Source organism: Euprymna scolopes, chromosome 42, assembly GCF_053919585.1.
Source record: "Euprymna scolopes isolate OS-2025 chromosome 42, ASM5391958v1, whole genome shotgun sequence".
Classification (NCBI taxonomy): domain Eukaryota; kingdom Metazoa; phylum Mollusca; class Cephalopoda; order Sepiida; family Sepiolidae; genus Euprymna; species Euprymna scolopes.
The window spans coordinates 30908787-30932137 of record NC_136523.1 but is presented as its reverse complement, the minus strand read 5'-3'; the positions used below and the strand labels follow the sequence as shown (position 1 = coordinate 30932137).

At 31.9% G+C, this 23351-nt stretch overlaps 1 protein-coding gene across 41 annotated transcripts in view; it reads left to right on the top strand.

The window, feature by feature from the left end:
- LOC145266992 (coronin-2B-like) overlaps positions 1–23351 on the top strand; it is a 370386-nt gene that overhangs the window by 333788 nt on the left and 13247 nt on the right. For 20 of the 41 annotated variants that reach the window (XM_080122872.1, XM_080122855.1, XM_080122861.1 and 17 more), the window contains one exon: positions 15207–15290. The exons of 11 other annotated variants lie outside the window; for them this stretch is intronic. In XM_080122872.1, the coding sequence (XP_079978998.1) occupies positions 15207–15290 (84 nt within the window). Of the gene's footprint in view, positions 1–3655; positions 3674–13283; positions 13305–15206; positions 15291–23351 lie in introns of all 41 variants that reach the window. 10 more of the 41 variants (XM_080122882.1, XM_080122874.1, XM_080122873.1 and 7 more) reach the window with 5 other exon arrangements.

Genomic DNA, 23351 nt, shown 5'->3' with positions numbered 1-23351 from the left:
AACTTTATATTTGAGTTTTAGCCAGGGAAAATCGGTGCAACAGTGTGAAAATTTAAAAAAAAATGGAATTTGCCAGGTGAAAGTCGAACGATGGCATTACAAATATGCATGCGTAATGTAATAGCTATTGGTTCATGTTTTAATTTTTAGTCTTGCAGCAAACATGTCTTCATAGCTCAGGTATTAACATCAAAGGAAAAAGTAAATCGTAAGCTAAACGTTTTGGTTTCGATTCTAGGTCATGGCGCACAAGTTTTTTTTTTTTTTGTTTGTTTTTTTTTTTTTTTACATTTTAAATCATTACTATATATTGGGTCCAATATAATAATAAATTCGAAATTTGCATTAATCAAAATATCATATTTAAACATATTTTACAACCAGACAATGCCGGGTGGGCTGCTAGTTCTCCTATAAAAGTATCTTGTATTCTCAAATGGGGACCTATCTAGTACTGACCAGGCTCAAATTTTGGTGATCTAATGCCAACCAGTATGTCAACTTGATTATGAGCAATAATAACTATCAGGATCTGTGGAAAATCCATGGAATGAGAAATGTATTTAATCAACAAACGTGTTTTGGTAAAGCCGATATTTTTCTGGATAGCGCAAAAGAATTATTTTTTGGACAGAAAATATGAGCTTATTAACATTTCTATGAAAATAGTGTCTATTGTATTTTAAATATAGAACTATTTTTTTTTTTTTTTTTTTTTAATTACATTTTTACCCCAAACAAGGCACATTGCCACTTTGATATAGGGGGTTACTATCAGGGACCTAAGCTACAAGGGCAGCAAGATGTCAGTTCACGTTACACTTGAACTTCTGCAAGTCAGGGAAGCAGGAACCCGGAAGGGAATTCCAAAATCTAGCAGTTCTAGGGAAGAAACTACTGGACTAGAAAGCTCTTACATCTAGGGATCTCTACTGTGTAGGGGTGGGATTTAGCTGCTTGTCGAGTTTGTCGGAGGTATTTACGTCGAGGGGGTACAAGTGCTTGCAGTTCGTTGGAGCATTCACCATTAAAATACTTGTAGAACAGGCAGAACTGATCCAAATGAGATAAATTAATAAGTGCTAGTAAATACTCTTGTTTGTTTTCAAGAGTTATTGACGTCAATACTGCCATCAAAACATCCAGACACAGATGGGCAGGGCACATATCCAAAAAACATGACAGCAGATAGTCCATCAGGACAACGGAATGGACACTTCGTGAAAGTAAGAGGCCAAAGGGAAGACCAAGAACAAGATGGAGAGACGACCTGATAAAACACATGGGTCCCACATGGCAGCAGATAGCTCGGGACAGAGTTAGATGGCTAAAGTCCAGGGAGGGGTTCCTTATTGAGTTATAAAATCCTTGTTGATGAATAAATACTCAGAAAGTAATATTACAGTGGGAGAGAACTAAATAACGTTCTGCAGGTTAGTAAAGTCAGGAAACAGGAAGGGAATTCCAATATCTAGCAGTCTGAGAAAAGGAGCTATTAGATGCTTTCCAGCATTTAGGGACCTCAACAGTGAAGGGGTGGGATTTTGTTGCTTGTCAGGTTAATTGGGAATATGTAAATCGAGGAGGCACAAGTGTTATGAGTTCATCAGAGCACATTCCATTAAAGTGCTTATAAAACGGACACAATAGTGCAATGATGAGGCAGAAGTTGAAGCTTGGTTGATAGTGTGGGACGTATTAGATTTGAGACTCAATTTTTGGGCCTGTCTATGAATGAAACTAGTGGTAGATGCACCAGCCCAAGTGTAGCAACAATACTCCATGCACGGACTAATTGTGGCCTTGTAAAGATATAGGATACTCTTTGTTGTGAGTAATTTTTTAGCATGGAAGAAGGATCCCACCTTCTTTGCAGCAGCCTTGACAATATCCTCAATGTATTTGTTCCATGTATTTTGTGTATTAGAATAACTAGTTAGGCTTCTTTTTTTTCTTTTTTTTTTTTTGCTAGAAAAAATTAATTTATTAAAATGTTATCAGATTTTTATTTCAATGTAAAAATCGCCGGAAGTGGGGGAGGGGGGGTTACTGAAACTTTCTCTGTAATGCACACCTACACCTAACCCTAACACATACACACCCACGACTGACATAAAAAAAAAAAAAAAATGTTTTCCATCAACTTAGTTTCACATAAAGATTCCAGAGTTTGACAAGATACATTTGAAGGAAGGTCGGGGGTTACATCCATTGAAATGTGCAAATAACATATAAAATAAGAACAGTAGTTTGAATAATACAAATTATGAACACTCATCTCAAACATTCAGAAATATAGAAGACTATATTCAATAAAATAACAGAGATACTTTGCTTTGTCTGTTGGACTTTTTACATTTATTAAAAACTAGCCTGGATGCCCGGGTGTTTGTAGGTGTTCCGGAAATTTTTACATTGAAATAAAAATTTGATAACATTTTAATAAATTAATTTTTTCTAGCTAAGAAAAAAAAAAAACGAAGCCTAATTAGTTATTCTAATACACAAAATGCATGGAACAAATACATTGAGGACATTGCCAAGGCTGCTGCAAAAAAGGTGGACTCTCTCATCCGTGCTAAAAAGTTAGTCACAACATAAGACCCGGGCACTCAGACTAGTTTTTAATAAATGTAAAAAGTCCAACAAAGCAAAGTATCTTTGTATTGATGAATATAGCTTCTATATTTCTGAATGTTTGAGATGTTGTTGAGCAAAAAAAAAAAAAGTTGTGGCAGGCAGGCAGGCTTGAACCCGTGACGCGAAGGCAGAAAAGAAAGTGGAGGTGTGTGTAAGGGTGTTGGTTGAGCAACAAAAAAAAAAAAAAGGAAAGAAAATTGCGAGCGCAAAAAAAAAAAAAAAAACTTAGAAGTAGTAAGCAGGCTCAAACTTGTAACACGCCAGAGGAAAAGGAGCTGAAAAAAAAAAGCGGTCTTATTGATGCACCCACCACGATTGTGATGTCACGGGCGGTCTAAATAACGTCTTTTATGTGACGTGGTTGACGCGAGGTTTGAATGACTTGCAAAAGTGTCAGCGAAAAAATCGACCCCCTCCTTGTAGAAAAATGCCCAGTTGAGGGTGAAGGAATTAATGATTTTAGCCAATTTTTCGATATTTGTCGTTCGAAGGGTCGAGTTCAAAACGATACCGATCTCATGAAAATCTGTCACCTCTGTCGAAAATTTTAAGCAGACATACATACATACATACATACATACATACATTTAAACAGACAGGTGAGAGTTATGTTATAGATGGAACAAAAATGAAATATTTTTAATGACGGTGGGGGGGGCTTAAACAAAAAATCTTAGAACGACTATTTTGATTTATTTATTTTTCTTTTTTGAGTATTAAAATAACTAATAAGGCTTCTTTTGTTTTTGTTTTTTTAGCTAGGTAAAAAAATTCTAATTCTGATTAAAAAAAAATCTTATGAAATTTTTATTTCAATGTAAAACAGTATAAAAAATACTCAGGGCGGTGGGGAAATATTTTTCACTGAAACTTCCTCTATGAACGCATACACACCCACACCTAACCCTAATAACCACTACTGACAGATAACAAAAAAAAAAAAAAAAAACAATTTTCTTCCACCAACTTATAAAACTTTTAAAATCTGTAACGTAAACGAAATTGTTTGTTGTAGCAACAATTAAAAGTGAAGGTGAGTATCCAACTATTTTTGCATTTCACAGGTAGAAAATTGAATTGTTGTTTTCACTCGACGAATCGATGCATGCAATGCAAAATATTGTCAATTTGTTCTTTTCTAATTCTCTCTTCTATTTTCTTGTCTTTTACTAAAGATAAAAAAAATTTCATGCAAAAACAGCAACAAAATAAAATCATTTAGAAAATTTTTAATGACAGTTTGTCTTTTTAATGGCAATATAATTGTCTTTTTAATGGGAATGTAATTTTATTTTTAAATGGCGATCTAATTGTCGTTTTTAATGGTGATGTAATTGTCGTTTTTAACGGAAGTATTTGTAAATTAAGCACAATGATGTAACAATGAGGCGATGCAACAGAGGCTGGAGCTTGGCAGATAGTAAGGGAGCTATTACATTAGACTCTTCTTTGCCCCCTGTCCCAAAGGAAGAGACTAGTGGTTAATGCACCAGACAATACTCCCTGGGTGGCAACCCCAACTCATCAGTTCTAACGTCTCATCTGCATTTAGTCTTAACTCTTTCTCTCCATCACACTTTATACATCCAGAAAAGGTCACTCTGTGGCTTCCAGATGAATTCTACTTGCCTCAGCCAATAAGCAATCCAATTGGTCTCTGGTCCACCTCGGCAGTTAGACTTTCATTGTCTATCACTCGTTTTGCTCATATTCCAGGTTCCTTGACCTCAATATTTCTCAGCTGATGACAGCTCCAAGTGTTGAGCTGACCTTTGACCTCTTGTTGGGTATCACCTGTGAATCAAAACTGAAAACAATGTCTTACCAGGCCCCAGAAACATAAACGTTTCTGTTAACGACTCGATCTCATAATTCTTGTGAACGTTAATTTTAATTCTCCCCGGTGCAAATTCCCAAATACATACTAGCAATATAATCACCTAAAATTCTCGCCACTTTGTCATAAAATGGTTTGTATACAGGTGGATCTATGCATTATTTCCAGCAAAGTCAATAAATACAAAAATATTTCTTTTTTTTTAAATGAATCAAGTGTCACGGCTTAAAATACAAATTTGTGTATTTCGCAAGTTCATGAGATTTTGGCAAGATTATAAAAGCTACAAAATCTAGAAATTAAAGGGATCAAATTTCAACTGTGTCTTACTTCAAACAACTTGCTTATTTCCACAAATCCTCCAACCTAGACTGGTTCTGGATATGACCTTAAGACATCCAGTGATGAGGCTCTATTTGTGGGCTGTGGGGAATGTGGATTTGCCGCTTAATTACCATTGTTCCCAAATCCGCTCTGACCCGAAGTAGTAATACTTATTAGGGCATCTGGTGCTACCAAAAAAGTCTGTCTGAAGATACTGGTTTCCTGACTAAAAATGTACCAAATATTTATATTGTTGATTTTTTTCCTTTCTATTTGCAAAACTCAGTTATGTTCTGCAAAGTCAAAAACATTTTTTTTTTTTTTTTTACAAAACGATCAAATAAGAACACTGTACATAAATATTTGAAGCATAAAAACTTTTTTTTCAAAATTACTTGATTCAGCATTAAAGAACCCAAAAAAGGTTGATATGCCATAAAACAAAACAGCCAACCTAACCAAAGCAACTGTCTTCACACAGCATTTAAATATCCGTTTTCTTTTCTCTTTTGATGATGCATTTTGTACTCTTTTGAGTACCATTAAGCTTTTCCATATCTACATGCCATTGCAAGTTTATAAAAGCTACAAAATTCAGAAATTAATTTAATGAAATTTCAACTTCTAAACACTTTGCTCTATTAAAAAAAATCATTTTTACAACGTATGTATACAACGTGTGAAAGGATAAAAACTAGAAAACCTGCCACAAGGAAATTTTCAAACGTGATTTGTTGCGCACTAGCATCTTTCAATCTCGGACTCCCACATACTCGCCCACTTACACACACATTCTAAATACAATTTTAGACAACATGCTGAAAAAATGAAATGATTGAATAGATAAAAAGAAGAAATATAAAAAATTTCTTTTCTTCATTGTAAATAATGCAATCTCTTTAATTCTTTACTAGGTTTCTGTGTCTGTAATTCTGTAAATTTTTGCAAAATTTTAGTTGTAATTTTGTAAAACTTTGCTAGATTTTTGTGTGTCTGTCATTCTGTAAATCTTTTCTAAATTTTTGTGTGTCTGTCATTCTGTAAATCTTTTCTAAATTTTTGTGTGTCTGTCATTCTGTAAATCTTTTCTACATTTTTGTGTGTCTGTCATTTTGTAAATCTTTCTAGATGTTTATGTGTCTGTCATTCTGTAAATCTTTGCTAGATTTTTGTGTGTCTGTCATTCTGTAAATCTTTGCTAGATTTTTGTGTCTGTCATTCTGTAAATCTTTGCTAGATTCGTGTGTGTCTGTCATTCTGTAAATCTTTGCTAGATTCGTGTGTGTCTGTCATTCTGTAAATCTTTTCTAGATGTTTATGTGTCTGTTATTCTGTAAATCATTTCTAGATGTTTATGTGTCTGTCATTCTGTAAATCTTTTCTAGATGTTTATGTGTCTGTTATTCTGTAAATCTTTTCTAGATGTTTATGTGTCTGTCATTCTGTAAATCTTTTCTAGATGTTTATGTGTCTGTCATTCTGTAAATCTTTGCTAGATTTTTGTGTGTCTGTTATTCTGTAAATTTTTTCTAGAGTTTTGTGTCTTGTTATTAAGGTTATTGTTGATTGACAACTCCATAACGATAAAAGTTCACCAGCAAAAAAGACTTACACTAAGCAAAATATCACTATTTTATTACGTTTTCTTTTCTTCTTTTGTTTGTTTTTATTTTGAATATGAAATTGGAAACTTTTTTTCTAAAACGAATTGTGGTTTTACTTGTATTGAATTTTTTTTTTTCCAGTAAGTTTCTTTCATTTTGGATTTTGAATACTTTCAATCGATTCAGCAAAGGAAACTACTTAGTAATAAGCAATATGAATTTCATCCTGCAAGATTAACTGCTGACATGCTGACTGTAATATTGTATAGAATCAGTGAATATCTTGATTGGGGCTTTGTTTTTAGAGAAAAACTCTTGACATATAGGCTTATCCAATTTACTTGAAAAAAAAAATAGCAAAATACAACAAGTCATATAAAGAGACAGTTGGAAACTGTTTACATCTACATACGTTCTGAATCAAATGATCCCTTTTTTTTTCTTTTTTTTTTTTTTTTTTTTTAGAAGAACCGACTTGATTTTTTTCTAAATTCAAGTGAAAAGGAAAAATGTATTTCTTTATTTTTTCTTTCTTTACAATTGCATTTAAAAAAAATCTATTTTAAAATTAACAACTAAATTATGGATGGAATATTTATTATTTTAAACTAATGGGCTACCTGGCATTGTCCAAGACAAGTAATTTATTTTTATCGGTAAGAATTGATTTCCTGTTGTTTGTAACATGCAAGGTAAATCTTATCTTATAAAAACCGAAACAACTAATCGAGATAAAAAATAAAATTTTTAAATAATCGAGATAAAATTTGTCAAAATAAAATTTTTAAATAATCGAGATAAAATTTGTCAAAAAAATTTTTTTAAATAATCGAGATAAAATTTGTCAAAATAAAATTTTTAAATAATCGAGATAAAATTTGTCAAAAAAATTTTTTTAAATAATCGAGATAAAATTTGTCAAAATAAAATTTTTAAATAATCGAGATAAAATTTGTCAAAATAACATTTTTAAATAATCGAGATAAAATTTGTCAAAATAAAATTTTTAAATAATTGAGATAAAATTTGTCAAAATAAAATTTTTAAATAATCGAGATAAAATTTGTCAAAATAAAATTTTTAAATAATCGAGATAAAATTTGTCAAAATAACATTTTTAAATAATCGAGATAAAATTTGTCAAAAAAAATTTTTTAAATAATCGAGATAAAATTTGTCAAAATAAAATTTTTAAATAATCGAGATAAAATTTGTCAAAAAAATTTTTTTAAATAATCGAGATAAAATTTGTCAAAATAAAATTTTTAAATAATCGAGATAAAATTTGTCAAAAAAATTTTTTTAAATAATCGAGATAAAATTTGTCAAAAAAAATTTTTTAAATAATCGAGATAAAATTTGTCAAAATAAAATTTTTAAATAATCGAGATAAAATTTGTCAAAATAACATTTTTAAATAATCGAGATAAAATTTGTCAAAATAAAATTTTTAAATAATCGAGATAAAATTTGTCAAAATAAAATTTGTAAATAATCGAGATAAAATTTGTCAAAATAAAATTTTTAAATAATCGAGATAAAATTTGTCAAAATAAAATTTTTAAATAATCGAGATAAAATTTGTCAAAAAATTTTTTTTAAATAATCGAGATAAAATTTGTCAAAATAAAATTTTTAAATAATCGAGATAAAATTTGTCAAAATAAAATTTTTAAATAATCGAGATAAAATTTGTCAAAATAAAAATTTTAAATAATCGAGATAAAATTTGTCAAAATAACATTTTTAAATAATCGAAATAAAATTTGTCAAAATAAAATTTTTAAATAATCGAGATAAAATTTGTCAAAATAACATTTTTAAATAATCGAAATAAAATTTGTCAAAATAACATTTTTAAATAATCGAGATTAAATTTGTCAAAAAAAATTTTTTAAATAATCGAGATAAAATTTGTCAAAATAACATTTTTAAATAATCGAGATAAAATTTGTCAAAATAACATTTTTAAATAATCGAGATAAAATTTGTCAAAATAACATTTTTAAATAATCGAGATAAAATTTGTCAAAATAAAATTTTTAAATAATCGAGATAAAATTGTCAAAAAAAAATTTTTTAAATAATCGAGATAAAATTTGTCAAAATAACATTTTCAAATAATCGAGATAAAATTTGTCAAAATAACATTTGTAAATAATCGAGATAAAATTTGTCAAAATAACATTTGTAAATAATCGAGATAAAATTTGTCAAAATAAAATTTTTAAATAATCGAGATAAAATTTGTCAAAAAAATTTTTTTAAATAATCGAGATAAAATTTGTCGAAAAATTTTTTTTTAATAATCGAGATAAAATTTGGCCAAAAATAATTTTAAATAACAAGCATACAAAAGTCAATCATTTGTATTATTGGAATTCTTCGGGCTATATTATCATTTTGAGTGTTATTTTCGTAACGGTTTGGTTGACATAACATCTAACCTTCAGATGTATCTTGTTGAACTTGGGAATCTGCATGGAATTTTGAACGGAACTCTTTATTTAATCCAAAGTGGGAGCATGCTTTCGTTCCATCACTCATAACTAGGTAGAAATCCAAATTAATTTGCAATTGTATTTTTGAGTGTCGCTCGCACTGAGGATTGAACCCTCAACCTCCAGAAAAATGTGACTTGCAACTGAATTTTACCAAGTATTTTATCCACTACACTACAGGTCCTTGCAGATCATAACCGAGTTCAGCAGAAAAAAATTCAACAAGATACACTCAAAGAAGGTTGGAGGTTACATCGACTAAAGCGTAAAAATAACACTCAGGATGAGAACAGTAATCCAAAGAATCATAATAATCAATCCTCATCTCAAAAAATTCAGAAACCAAAATCAGATTGTTGGGATGGAGTCGTGGGAGTGGAACTCATACTGAAAAAAAAAAAGACTGGATACTTTTTCTAGAATAATGACTCTTTTGAAAAAGTCATATCTGGGTTGGTGCACTAACAAAGCGCCTCTTCCTTTTAGACAATGTGAAAATAAATATTTCTAGCCTGATAGTGCCCATACTGTTTGCCAAGCTCCAACCCCTGTCCCATCATCACAGTTTTGCATCACTGTGCTTGTTTTACAAGTACTTTAATGCAGGGTTTCCTAAAGTGGGCCCTGGGGCTCCATGAGTGTTTGAGGTGCTCCAGAAACCATCAGATGCTTTATATGGAAAAATTAAATGGCTACAGACATTTAATTTTTAATCTTCTTTACTGGAAAGAGATAATCATTAATGTTAAAATTTGAAATTAATGCTTTTCAAATTTATTTTAGCCATTATCTTGTTAGTACTCCATGAAAAACCTTTGCCCTGTTCAGGGGTTCCATGGTGTCCTGAAATTTGGGAAACCCTGCTTTAATGGAATGTGCTCGGATGAACTTATTGTGTTCGTACCTCACCCCTCAACAAAAATACTCAAAACCCACCCAACTAGTAGCAAAATCCCACCCTTTACTTGAAGAGGTCCCTGAATGTTCTTTTTTCCTCAGACTGCTTGGCTTTGAAATTCTCCCCCCTGTTTCTTGTTTTGTTGACTGTATTAATATTCAGAAATGTAAATGTAATATGAACAAAACTTCCCATCCAGATTGTCCCTCTAAATGAATAAATTAAAGAAAGTCACCAAAAGTCAACTACTGAGCTGGGTATTGATGATGATTTTTATTCATACATGTTTGCTTTCAGGTTTTTTTTTTTTTTTAGGTTTTTTTTTTTTTGTTTATCCTTTTTTAACTTCCCACCCACTAATTTTTTGTTTTAATTGTCTCTTTAATTATTTTTAAGTGTTTTTTTTTTTTGTTGTTGTTTTTCTTTTTGCATTGATTCTTTATATAAATGTATCGTATCCGTTCATTGGTTGCATCCATTTTAGTTTTAACCAATCGTATCGTTTATTACATGTAACAACATCGTTGCTTTTTTTTCTTTTTTTTTTCTTTTTTCTTGTTATTGTGAAATGTTTTTTATTTTATTTTCGTTTAATTGTTTCATTTGAAAAATGGGGAAGAAAATCTTTTAAATAATTTCTTGAAAAAAAAATTGCATCATCAATTCCATTAGCCATCTTCCTTTTCAATCCTTTCATGATATTCTTCATCATTCAACTGTCAATCTCAGTAACCCTTATTCTTAAGTGGCTTTTAGACTTGATTTGTTTTGCTTTAAATAGTTTCTCAAGATGAAATACCCCTTTTGCATAAAACTAAATTAAACTAAATATAACCCACATTTGGGTTTCTTTATGTCTAACAACTGTGTTCCAAAATTCATAAGGATTGGTTCATTAGTTTAGGAGTTACTCCTGTACATACGAATATATATATATATATATATATATATATATATATATATATATATATATATATATATATGGAAATATACTTTATTTACTTATAATATATACCAATCCTTATTTAAGAAGCTCAATGTAATTACAGAGTAATATAGTGAATAAATGACAAAAGTCTATATTCCAAAGTTCATGATGTTGACCGTCTTGCAATTTATTCCTTTAATTCAGTTGACACTTACAATTCTTGACAGTATCTGTTTCGTAGCACAAAATCAATCATTTATTATATCAATTAGTGAATCTATTTTGCCCTTAACTCATCAGAAGAAATAGCAACAATCAATACATCAAAAGGAAATAAAATGTATTTTGGCATGATAAAAATCCGAAAATTGGAAGAGAAGCTGTAAATACCTTATAATATGTTTACATTACGCCATTTTGAAATAGATTCATTAATTGATATGATAATTAAGTGATTGATTTTGTGCTACGAAACAGATACTGTCAAGAATTGTAAATATCCACTGATATATAGATAGGAATAAATTGTAAGATGGTCAACAACATGAACTTTAGAATATAGACTTTTGTCATTTATTCACTATATATATATATATATATATATATATATATATATAGTAATTTATAAAGTATATATGGCGATTAAGCTACACTGAATATTCTGCGTTTCATCTACTATAGGATTCGTCAGGCTTATGCGCGAATTCTGTGGTTGCTTCTTGTTTTTATATATGTTGAGGATTTCTAGTTAGCCAATCAGCTTTCTAGTATCCACCGCGCCCCTTCCTATCAGCCAATGGGCATGCATTTTATCGAACAAAGGATCTGTTTTAGAACTAGGTTAATGGTTTAAGGTAGATCTTTTCCTTCCTTTTTTTTTTTTTTTTATATATATATAAATATACCTATGTGTTATATATATATATATATGATTATTAATATAATTATATTTAATGCCTACAGACACCAGTGTTTCATACTTTCAGGAATCATCAGTGCAGGGAGTCATGATTAACGCTGGTCGGGAGATTCAAACCCAGTCACGAAACCATCTCTGACTCCATTAGCAAGTAAAAAAACCGCTCGGCCAATGTTAACCATAACGATAATATAGTTAAAATTAACATTTATATAAATCATAACTGTCATTCAAGAAAGACGAGAGTGATCTTGTGATTTTAAGTGCTTAAGTGACCAGCTTATTTCATTTGAGCATAAAGTAATCAAGAATAAGAACCAAGTTCTTTAACGAGCAGACATCATTATTATTACTATAAGTATTTTTAATACCTAGAGACACTAGTGTTTTATACTTTTAGGAATCCTCAGTGCAGGGAGTCATGATTACTGCTGGTCGGGATATTCAAATCCAGCCACAAAGCCATCTTTTACTCCATTAGCAAGGAACAAACCACTCAGCTAACGTTATGTAAATTATAGAAATAATATTTCAACGTGGTGAGAAGAAAGAAAATTATATATTCACCAACGTTTTGTCTTCACTTTTTCTGGATCGTTTGATTTGAAGAAGTAAAATGCATTCTTTTCACATCACAAACGCACCAAGTATTTGCACTTGTATTTTATTTCTCAAATCCATTATCCTAAGGAAGTCTTCAAATAAAGACGAAATGTGGATGAATATATTAAATAATTTGAGATTTTCTTTTTTCATTTTCCATATATATATTATTAATTAAAAATTAATTATAGTATTTACATATACTCGACACTGGAATGCTAATGTTTCAGGCAAATGGATGGTTAAAACCAGAAGTCCTCGTCAGGCGACTTAATAAATGGTTGCTTTCCACAGAAGAAACCATTTCTCAAACTCTTGCTCTTCTTTTATTGAGCACTCTTAATATCCTCTTAAAATTCATTAGTTACCATTTTCGAATACCTTTAACCTGGAATATATATATATATATATATATATATATATATATATATATATATATATATATATATATATATGGCGATTAAGCTACACTGAATATTCCACGTTTCATTCATTCTAGGACTCTTCAGGCTTATGCAGAAGAGTCCTAGATGGATGAAATGCGGAATATTCAATGTAGCTTAATCGCCATATATATTTTATAACTTACTAACTAGCTCTACCTATGTATTGAGCACTTTTGAAGTAAATACTTAAAGTTTACACATAAATTTATACCTTCATATATTAATTTTATGTGAGTAAATGAAGTAGTTATATATATATATATATATATATATATATATATATATATATATATATATATATAAGCCTGACGAATTCACGAAAATGAAATGCGGAATATTCTGTGTAGCTTAATTGTCATATATATTTTCATAACTTTATATATATATATATATATATATATATATATATATATATATATATATATATATATATATATATATATATATTTAGTTGGGTAGTTAAATTTAAATAAATATATGCAAGTAATTAACCAAAGATACTAATGTCCATTAAGAAATTTTTGTTGGTCTCATTCATTCTATTTTTGTATTTAATTTACTCAATCCAAATATTTCCTCGTAGAGAAAATGCAACTCACATCAGGTAAGTGAGACGAACCCATAATCCAAGCTGAGCGTCAACATTTTGGCTTATCTTCCTTGCTGAATTTTTGGAATAATTTTTGGAGCAGTAAATTTTTTTTTTTCTAATCCAGCTTTCGCAGCATTAATTAACCCAATAACTTTTTTAAGTTCACATGACTCAAAAAAAAGTAGAATGAAGACAACCCACAAATCATTAAAAAAAAAAAAAAACAAAAAAAACAAAAGACAAAACAATCTTTATGCAAAAGTAAATATCTCTTATGCAAAAGCCATAAAAGTTAAACATAATAATCACTGCTAATCGTGGCATCTGACTATTTGACCTTGCTAGACAGGCTTTTATCTCATCTGTCTCTGAATGCTTTTCAAGTCATTCACATAAAAAGAAAAATATTGCCCACTGAATTAACGCGATGTTTTATTTAAGTCTACATAACTTTAAAAAAAAAAAAAAAAGAAAGAAAAACTAGAATTGAACCTCATTAAAAAAAAAAAAAATGAAAACTACTTACAAATCATTTTTTTTAAAATCTTCATCCAAATTTATGCGTTTCTTGTCCTAAAGTCATAAAATTTAGACAGAACGATTATTTATGCATATAAATTCATTAAATATTTGAACTGGAATTTGATTAGAAGTTCTGACTAAAATTAGATGACAACTTCTAGTATTGACCGGATGATTGGAATCTGGGAAAAATGTGAAGCAAAAATAACCAGTTATAAAATTGATTAATAACTTGAAAAGTTTTAGTCTAAGACAGGATCAAAGATGGAGCCAAGCACACATTGGGGTCAGAGTTTAAGTAAAAGACCGAAATTGTGCAGTTAGATCAAAAATGAAATAAACAGAAATCTAATATGATGTTAGTACAATTTACTAAGTTTTGCGTCTGTTATGTATCAAGAACTCGATGCAAGGGAAGTAACTTTGCATCAAATAAATTGGATTGTCTCCCTTAAATCATAAATGATTTTATAAATTCAGACAATTAAACCTCAACTCGTAGAGTCATACGATGCAACTCAACAGAATTGCTTTGAAAAACGCGGTTGTGCATCTTCAATTCTAAACAACCAAACAAAAAATTAACGTACTTATGGCTTTTAGTTGTCAGACATGTTACAAAAGAAAAACAAGCGGTACTTATGTAGGTTGATCTTTTAAACCAACGCATTTCAGATTAAAACATAATTACATATTTACGTTATGTCGAAATTAGTATAAATTCCAAAATTTATTATTTAAAAAATTTTGCTTTTTACTTGGGAATCACCACTTATCAAGGCTTGAAGGCCATTCGAGGATACGAGTTAATGAATATATGGTGGTAATGTCGTTAATGGGTGTAAATTGGATAGAATTTGATTATTTATGGGGTACGGCTCAGCAAGAACTTGTTTACATTGGACTTGAAGGCTACCAGTAAAAACAGACTTTATTGAATTATCGAGTTTTATCGTGAAACAGTTCTTTGCAGTCAATTCTCTATAACAAACATTAATTAATATTGATATTCTCCCCTGACTTAAATAAAAGGTCCACCATTTTAAAGCAGAATGTAACTGTGGATATTTTGTTAAAAATACATTGAGCACATCTTCTACTGGATCATTTTTCATAATTTTCGGAATTTATACTAATTTCGACATGATGCAATGCATAAGTATGCGATAATGTTGGTTTAAAACATCACTAACCTACACAAACACCAAAAAACAAAATCATCAATTCAAAAAGCCAAACACTTTTTTCATCACTATTTCTTATTACTAACTCCAGTCACTCCCCTTTCATCGGTTCTCTCCTCATTTCCTGCACGACCGTCTCCTCCTCGTCCTCCTCCACCCACCAAACTTGCTAATCCTTTCTTTGCATTGCTGTCTCCTATGTTTGTAGCGGATCCACGTGAAGAAAGTTTGGTCCCAAAATATTAATACCTCTCCGGGCGTGGGGAACGGCACCCACCACACCGACATTGAGGTGAGTAGTTATCAGGGTGCAAAATAAAGAGTCAGGGTGGGCAGGTTGGAGACATAAGGTATCTCTTTGTCTTGGGATGGCGGTAGAAGGAATAACGGCCATCTTCCTCCTTGTCCTCTTATCGAAGCAGCTAATTGCTTCTAAAATCTAAAGCCAACAAACACACCTATATTGCAAATAAACGCCATTATTTTCTCTTTATCTTTTCCTCTTTCTTTCTATTTCCTCTCTTTTTCTGTCTTTCCTTTCCTCCCCTTTCCTCATCTCTCTTTCCCTTTCCTTCTTTCTCTCTTTTTCTTTCCCTTTCCTCCTTTCTCTCTTTCTCTTTCCCTTTCCTCCTTTCTCTCTTTCTCTTTCCCTTTCCTCCTCTCTCTTTTTCTTTCCCTTTCCTCCTCTCTCTTTTTCGGTCTTTTCCTCCTCTCTCTTTTTCTTTCCCTTTTACTCCTCTCTCTTTTTCTTTCCCTTTCCTCCTCTCTCTTTTTCTTTCTTTCCTCCTCTCTCTTTTTCTTTCCCTTTCGTCCTCTCTTTCTTTTCTCCTCTTTCTTTTCTCCTCTCTCTCTCTTTCTTCTTTCTTTCTTATCTTCTCTCTCTCTCTTTTCCCTCTCTTTTCTTCTTTCTTTCCTCCCAGTTTTTTCTTTCCTCTCTCTCTCTCTCTCTCTCTCTCTCTCTCTCTCTCTCTCTCTCTCTCTCTTTTCTCCTCTCTCTCTTTCTTTCTTCTCTTTGTTCCTATTTATCTCCCTTACACACCCCACCCTCCTCGGCTCTACTTTATTATATAGATAACTATTTTCACCTGATAACTTTCAAAGAAACGTAGCACACAGAGACGATAAATAGAAACACATGAGAAGTGATAAAAAATTTCGTTAATACAAAGATTCTTGCACATCCGCCAGATTAACTCAAGCTATTGCTTGTTGTCTTCGTCATATATTGTACGAAACAGACGGTGTTAGTTAAGTTGGCGACCCCTCTCCCAATTACATTCCACGATTTCTTGTTTCATTTCATTTTCATACAACTTTTTGATAAAAGATATTGCTTTTAAATATAATAAGTAAGAATTTTCTTAAACTTTTTTTTCTCAAGTAAATATTTATGTACGTTTTTTTATTTAAATAAAAACGTACATAGACATTTATTTGAAAAAAAATGTTAATTTACATATTTTTTAAATGTTTATTTACATATTTTTTAATGTTTATTTACATATTTTTAAATATATTTAGTTACATATTTTTAATGTTTATTTACATATTTTTAAATATATTTAGTTACATATTTTTTAATGTTTATTTACATATTTTTAAATATATTTAGTTACATATTTTTTAAATGTTTATTTACTTATTTTTTTAAATATGTTTTACATATTTTTTAAAATATGTTTATTTACATATTTTTTAAATATGTTCATTTTCCTATTTTTTAAATATGTTTATTTACATATTTTTTACATGTGCTTATTTAGACACATATTCACAAAAATAATAAATGTTAATTTATTATTTTTTGTGAAAATGTGTCCGTAAATAAACATATTTTTTAACATATGTAAATGAACGTATTTTTAGAAATATGTAAATAAACATATTTTTAGAAATATGTAAATGAATGTATTTTGAAAAATATGTAAATAAACAAAATTTTTTGACAAGTGTAAATTAATGTATTTTTCAAAATATGTAAATGAACATAATTTTTTAACATGTAAATGAACATATTTTTTAAAATATGTGAATAAAACATTTTTAACAGATGTAAATAAACTTATTTTTAAAAATATGTAAATAAAACATAAATTTTTAAAAATATGTAGATGAAAGTTTTTTAAAAATATGTCAAACATATTTTGTAGCATGTGTAATTTTTTTTTTTTTTTTACATGGGCATCACCACTTATCAAGGCCAAGAGGCCACTCGAGGATAAGGGTTAAAGAGTGTACAGTAGAAATTGGACAATATAGTAATCGTTAGTAATGGAGATTCAGTAAATTTGTTAACTGATATGGAACGGCTCATCAAGAACTTGTTTACGTTAGGCTTGAAGACAACCATCTTGTAGTCAGCTGGAAAGCAGAAAAACGGAAGACAATTCCATAGGTATGCAGTTCTGAGAAAGAAGCTTTGCGCATGAAATCTACGCTTAGGTTTAGGCACAGATAAAGAGTGAGGAAATTATTGATAGTGTTTTCTGCTAGACTGCTGTTTCTTGTGAAAGTTTGGCGAGGGGGAGGCCATAGAATGGAGCTCAGCCAAGCACTTTCCATGAAAATAACGATAAAGCAGAGACAAACTCGCAACATCTCTTCTGTGAGAAAGAGGTTGCACAAGGCTACGAAGTCTATTTTGAACTCTATCAAGGCAGGATAAGTCCTTTCTAGCAGTTTCTGCCCAGACGTGGCAACAGTACTCCATCCTTGGATGTACCTGGCTCTTATATAAATAGAGAATTGCATCAGCAGTGAGATATCTACTGGATTGATAGAAGGCTCCAACCATTTTTCCAGCGACCTTGGCAACGGATTTAATGTATGTGTTCCATTTAAGATCAGGAGTAAAGGTCAAGCCCAGAAGCTTGTCAAAACATGAGGCCTCCCTAAGACGAGAGCCATTCATTTCAATTGATGCCAGATGTGGATCAGAGTGTTGATGATGTAAAGATAAAAGCTTGGTTTTAGATGCATTAAAAGTAACCAGCCGCTTCTTTCACCATTGTACCACGTGCTCAAGATCAGAGGAGAGAGAATCAGAGAGAACTTGGTCGTTTACTGTCTTAGATGTGCTACCATAGATAGTAGTGTCATCAGCATAGATGTCTACGAATGATGTAAGGATGTGATTTGGAAGATCATTAATATAGATCAAGAAGAGAGTTAGGCCCAGGATGGACCTCTGAGGGACTCCAGCATTAATACTAAGAGCTTCTGATTTCTGCCCATCAACCACTACTCTTATGAACCTATCAGAGAGAAATGATTTAATAATTGAGAAGACATTTCCAGCTATACCGTAGCTGGAGATCTTGTGAAGTAAACCTTTATGCCATACCTTATCAAAGGTCTTTGATATGTCAAGAGCAATTGCCCTAGAAAGGTAGACTCCGTCGAGAGATTCGCTAATCCTATGCGATATAACTGTAAGCACATCTGCTGTATATCTGGCAGAATGGAAACCATATTGCGTGTCACTAAGAAGGTTATTTTTGCTAAGATGGTTGATTACTTCTCTATTTAACACAGATTCCAGCAACTTACTCATGGCACACAGGAGACTTATTGGCCTGTACTGTGAGGGAGATGAGCGATCACCTGAATTTTTTAATATGGGGCATACTGATGAGATTTTCCAGGGTGACGGGAAGCAATTCTCCTTAAGACAACGTTTAAACAGTTTTGTAAGGATGGGCGCAAGTTCTGGTTGAAGTCTTTTGAGTACTATAATTGGAATACCGTCAGGGCCAGTTGCTTTACTGGAATCAAGGTTTTTGATTAGCTTGGCAACATCACGTACAGATATTTGTATATCACATAGTGTGTTTTCTGATACAGGAGAAAATATTGGAGGTTGGCAGCCTTGGTCGCAAAGGGTAGAATTAGCTGCAAAGTTCTTGGCAAAGAGTTTGGCTTTATCTGATGCTGACGAGATTATCTCAGGTCCATTTATGAGAGTTGGGATAGAGCACACGCTTCTGTTCAAGATTCTGTTTGCTATTTGCCAAAACTGGTGGGAACCAAGCCGCTGCTCAGCTACTTTGGACTTGACGGACTGAACATATAACTCTTTTGCATTCTTTATTACTTTTTTACAATGGTTGCTGGCAGTTCTGAAAGCGGCTTTAGTCTCAGTACATCTATTACGTTGAAAGCAATGAAAAAGTTATTTCTATGTGCAATGGCAATGAATGTATTTTTAAAAATATGTTAATAAAACTTATTTTTTTAAATATATAAATAAGTATAATTTTTTAATGCAAATAAACAATTTTTAAAATATGTAATCAAAGCAGTTTTTTAATATGTAAATAAACATTTTTAAAAATATGTAAATAACCTCTTTTTTAAAATATGTAAATAAATATTTTTTAAATATATGTAAATGAACTTTTTTAAATATATGTTAAATAAACATATCTATTTGGAAGAAAAATTATATGCAAAATTCATAAAAGTAAATATTCATTTGAAAAAAAATTAAGTTTACAAATATTCTTTATTATATTCAAAAGCAATTTTGAAATGAATCAAACAAGAAATCCTAGAACGTAATTGGGGTCACAAACTTAAGTAACACTATCTGTTTCTTATGACGTTTCATGACAAAGACAATAAGCAATGGTTCAAGTAGCTTAATATACGTGATCATCGTTAGATTTTTTAATATATTTTTATTTTAACTTTGGTGGTGTATCTGTATTTTTTTTTTTTACAACAAAAAGATTGATTAATAGTAAACAAAAATAATGTGTAAGTTATGTAGGGGCGAGAAACATACAGACATGCAAGAAGTCAAAATATTTTCACTTAACTGTGGTGTATCTATATAGAAAAGGGGATTCAAATAAAATTTACATTAAAAAAAAATTTTTTTGAATTCACAAACGTTTGTCACTAAAAACAATCGATGCACACAATTTTAGCACGGCTCACACTCACCATTTTTCTTTGGATCGAGGCTTTTTTTTTTTAATTTTAATTTTCAAAACTGTTTTCTTTGGTTTTTACTTTTCTTAGTCGTTTGAATGAGAAACTAAACTTTGAAACACAAATACAGCGTGCTTACAAAAATTTACTCAGTGTTCGAATGATGATAAAACATTTATGGACATAGAGTGAAACGAAAGAGCTTCGAAAGCAGAAGGCAAATGTAATTGAAGAATCATGTTTGCAAATTTAACAGGGCTATGACAACAACATATTGTTTTCATTGTTTTGACTCTCGAGTGTGTATCCGTTGATATCTTATATGCTTTTATATAGAGTGATGTGGTTCTCGGTTGATTAACTGTGTCTAGCTGTGTAAGATATATACTAGAGAGTCAAAACAATATCATAACCCTAGTCATCACTTATCAAGGGCCGAAGGCCACTCGAGGATAAGGGTTAATGAATGTAAGGTGGTAGTGTAGTAATCGTTAATGGTGTAGATTGGGTAGAATTTGGATCATTTAAGAGGACGGCTCAACAAGAACTTGTTTACATTGGACTTGAAGGCTACCATATTGTAATTGGTTGGGAAGCAGGCCAGTGAAACAATGTTCCATAGGCAGGCAGTTCTAGGAGAGAAGCTTTGTTCAGGGAACCTGCGTTTGAATTTAGGCACAGATAAAGAGTGGGGGAAATCGTATATAGTGGTTGTAGCTAATTTATTTATTGTTTTCATCATTTTTACTCTCGAGTGTGTATCCGTTGATATCTTATGTTTTTATATAGAGTAATGTGGTTCTCGGTTGATTAACTGTGTCAGATATATACGCGAGAGTCAAAACAATAAGAATATTCTGTTGTCATAGCTCTAAACATTAATAATGGGCACCAAGAGATTTGAAAACCCCACGAAACAGGTTATTGTAGTACATTCTTAGGCACCATATATACGAGGGGCGTGCAATAAGTAATGCCTCTGACCCACTTCCCATAGCAGTAGAGCAACGAAACTTGGCACAGTTATTAGTCTTTCTCTACATAGGAACCACCCGGAGTTATGCATTTCTCCCATCGTTTAATGCAGCTCCGGAGACCGTTTTTGTAGAACATCCCAGGTTGGTCCTCCAACCACAACGTGACTTCAGAAATCAAGGCTGCATCATCTGGGGAAATGCTTTCCTTTCAAAAATAACTTCATAGCTGGGAAGAAGTGAAAATCAGTGGGTGCAAGGTCAGGAGAGTAGGGAGGATGGGGGAGGATTTCATAACCACACGCCCGTGCTTCTGATCTGGCGACATGCGAGTTGTGGACCGGAGCGTTGTCCTGCAGAAGGAGGGTACCTTTGCTGATCTTGCCCCACCTCTTAAGTTTGATAGCTTCCCTTAATTTCCTCAAAAGTGAATCATAATAGGCTCCTGTAATTGTGGTACCCTTTATCACTACTCCGTCCTGGTCCCAGAAGACTGTGAGCATGACCTTGCCAGCAGAGGGCTGCACCCTTGCCTTCTTTGGAGGTGGTGAGTCCAAGTGCTTCCACTGCATTGACTGAGCTTTGGTCTCTGGATCATAGTGATGGACCCAGGTTTCATCCTGTGTAATCAGTCTTTTGAAAAACTTTGACTCATCTTCTTGGCACATCTCCAAATTCATCCTTGAGCACTCGACGTGTTTTCGCTTCTGGAATGGTGTGAGCAACCTGGGAATCCATCTGGCAGACACCTTATGCATATGCATATGGTCATGAATGATAGTTTCCACAGACCCTGTACTAATCTTGACATCTTGGGCTATTTGGCAAATAGTAATGTGCCAATCTTCCAAAATGGCAGCCTCAACTTGACGGACAGATGCCTCATCAATGGCAGAAGAGGGGGGGGGCGACCAGGTCTGGGAGCTGTTTCCACATACTTCCAGCCATGTTGGCTCTGTCGGTGGGGCATTAGAATATGCCGACTGCCCCCCTGCAGACGGTAAAAGTCCCTCAATGGGGGTCCTGGATATGACCTTAAACTATATCCAGTGGTGAGGCCCCAGCTTGTGGGCTTTGGGGAGAGTGGAGCCACCCTTTAATTACCATTGCTCCCAGGTCCACTCTGACCCGGAGTGGTAGTACCTGTTAGGGTCCCAACTATGAGTTAAATAGAAACCGACGTGAAAACAACAAATATATTCTATTAAAAAAAATTTTTCTTCAAAATCTTTGGATTCGGCATTAAATAACCCAAAAAGGGTTGATATGCCGTAAAATAAAAACAACCAACCAACCAACCAATCCAGCCATGTTTGAATTCACGATGCCAGCGTTTTACAAGGTCATATGATGGGGCATTATCACCATAAGTTTCTTTCATTTCATCAAACGTCTCCTGTTGTGTGCGTCCTTTCAAATACAAAAACTGGATCACTGCTCAACATTGAACAGGCTCCATTTCACACCTGACTCCATTCAAACACCTGTAAAAAAGAAACCACAATTAATTCAGAGCTGTAATTTGCCACATAACCCATAGAGATAAATCATTGCACATGCAAAATTTCAGCTAGATCAGACAACTGGAAGTGGGTCAGGGGCATTACTTATTGCACGCCCCTTGTGTATATATATATATATATATATAGAGAGAGAGAGAGAGAGACAGACAGACAGAGAGATGGAGAGAAGAGTTTATATATGAAGGCTGAAATAAACGCCTCGTTTGTTAGGAAAGAAAAATACAGGGTGTCTTAAAAATGTACTCACACTTCGAGTGACTATAAAACCTTTATTAAATGAACATAGTGCAATAAAATAATTTTGAAAGCAGAAGACAAATGTAATTGAAGAAACATGTTTGCAAATGTTCAAATTGATAACCATTATTGTCCAGAAAACGTTCACGAACGTTTCTCACTAAAAAGCAATTGGTGCATATAATTTTAACACGGCTCGCATTCACCATTTTTCTTTGGATCGAGACTTTTTTATTTTTTTAATTTTTATTTTCAAAACTGTTTTCTTTAGTATTATTTTTTTTGTTAGTCATTTGAATGCAAAACTAAACTTTGGAACGCAAATACAGGGTGTTTAAAAAAATTTATTCACGTTTGAAATGACGATAAAACCTTTATTTATGGACATAGAGTGAGACGGAAGAGCTTCGAATACAGAAAACGAATGTAATTGAAGAATCAGGTTTGCAACTGTTTAAATTGATGACCATTATTGTCCGAACAACATTAATAATGCGCACCAAAAGATAAAAAAACACCACGAAACAGGTAGTACATTTTTAGACACCTTATATATATATATATATATATATATATATATATATATATATATATAGTAATTTATAAAATATATATGGCGATTAAGCTACACTGAATATTCTGCGTTTCATCCAACTACAGGATTCGTCAGGCTAATGCGCATTA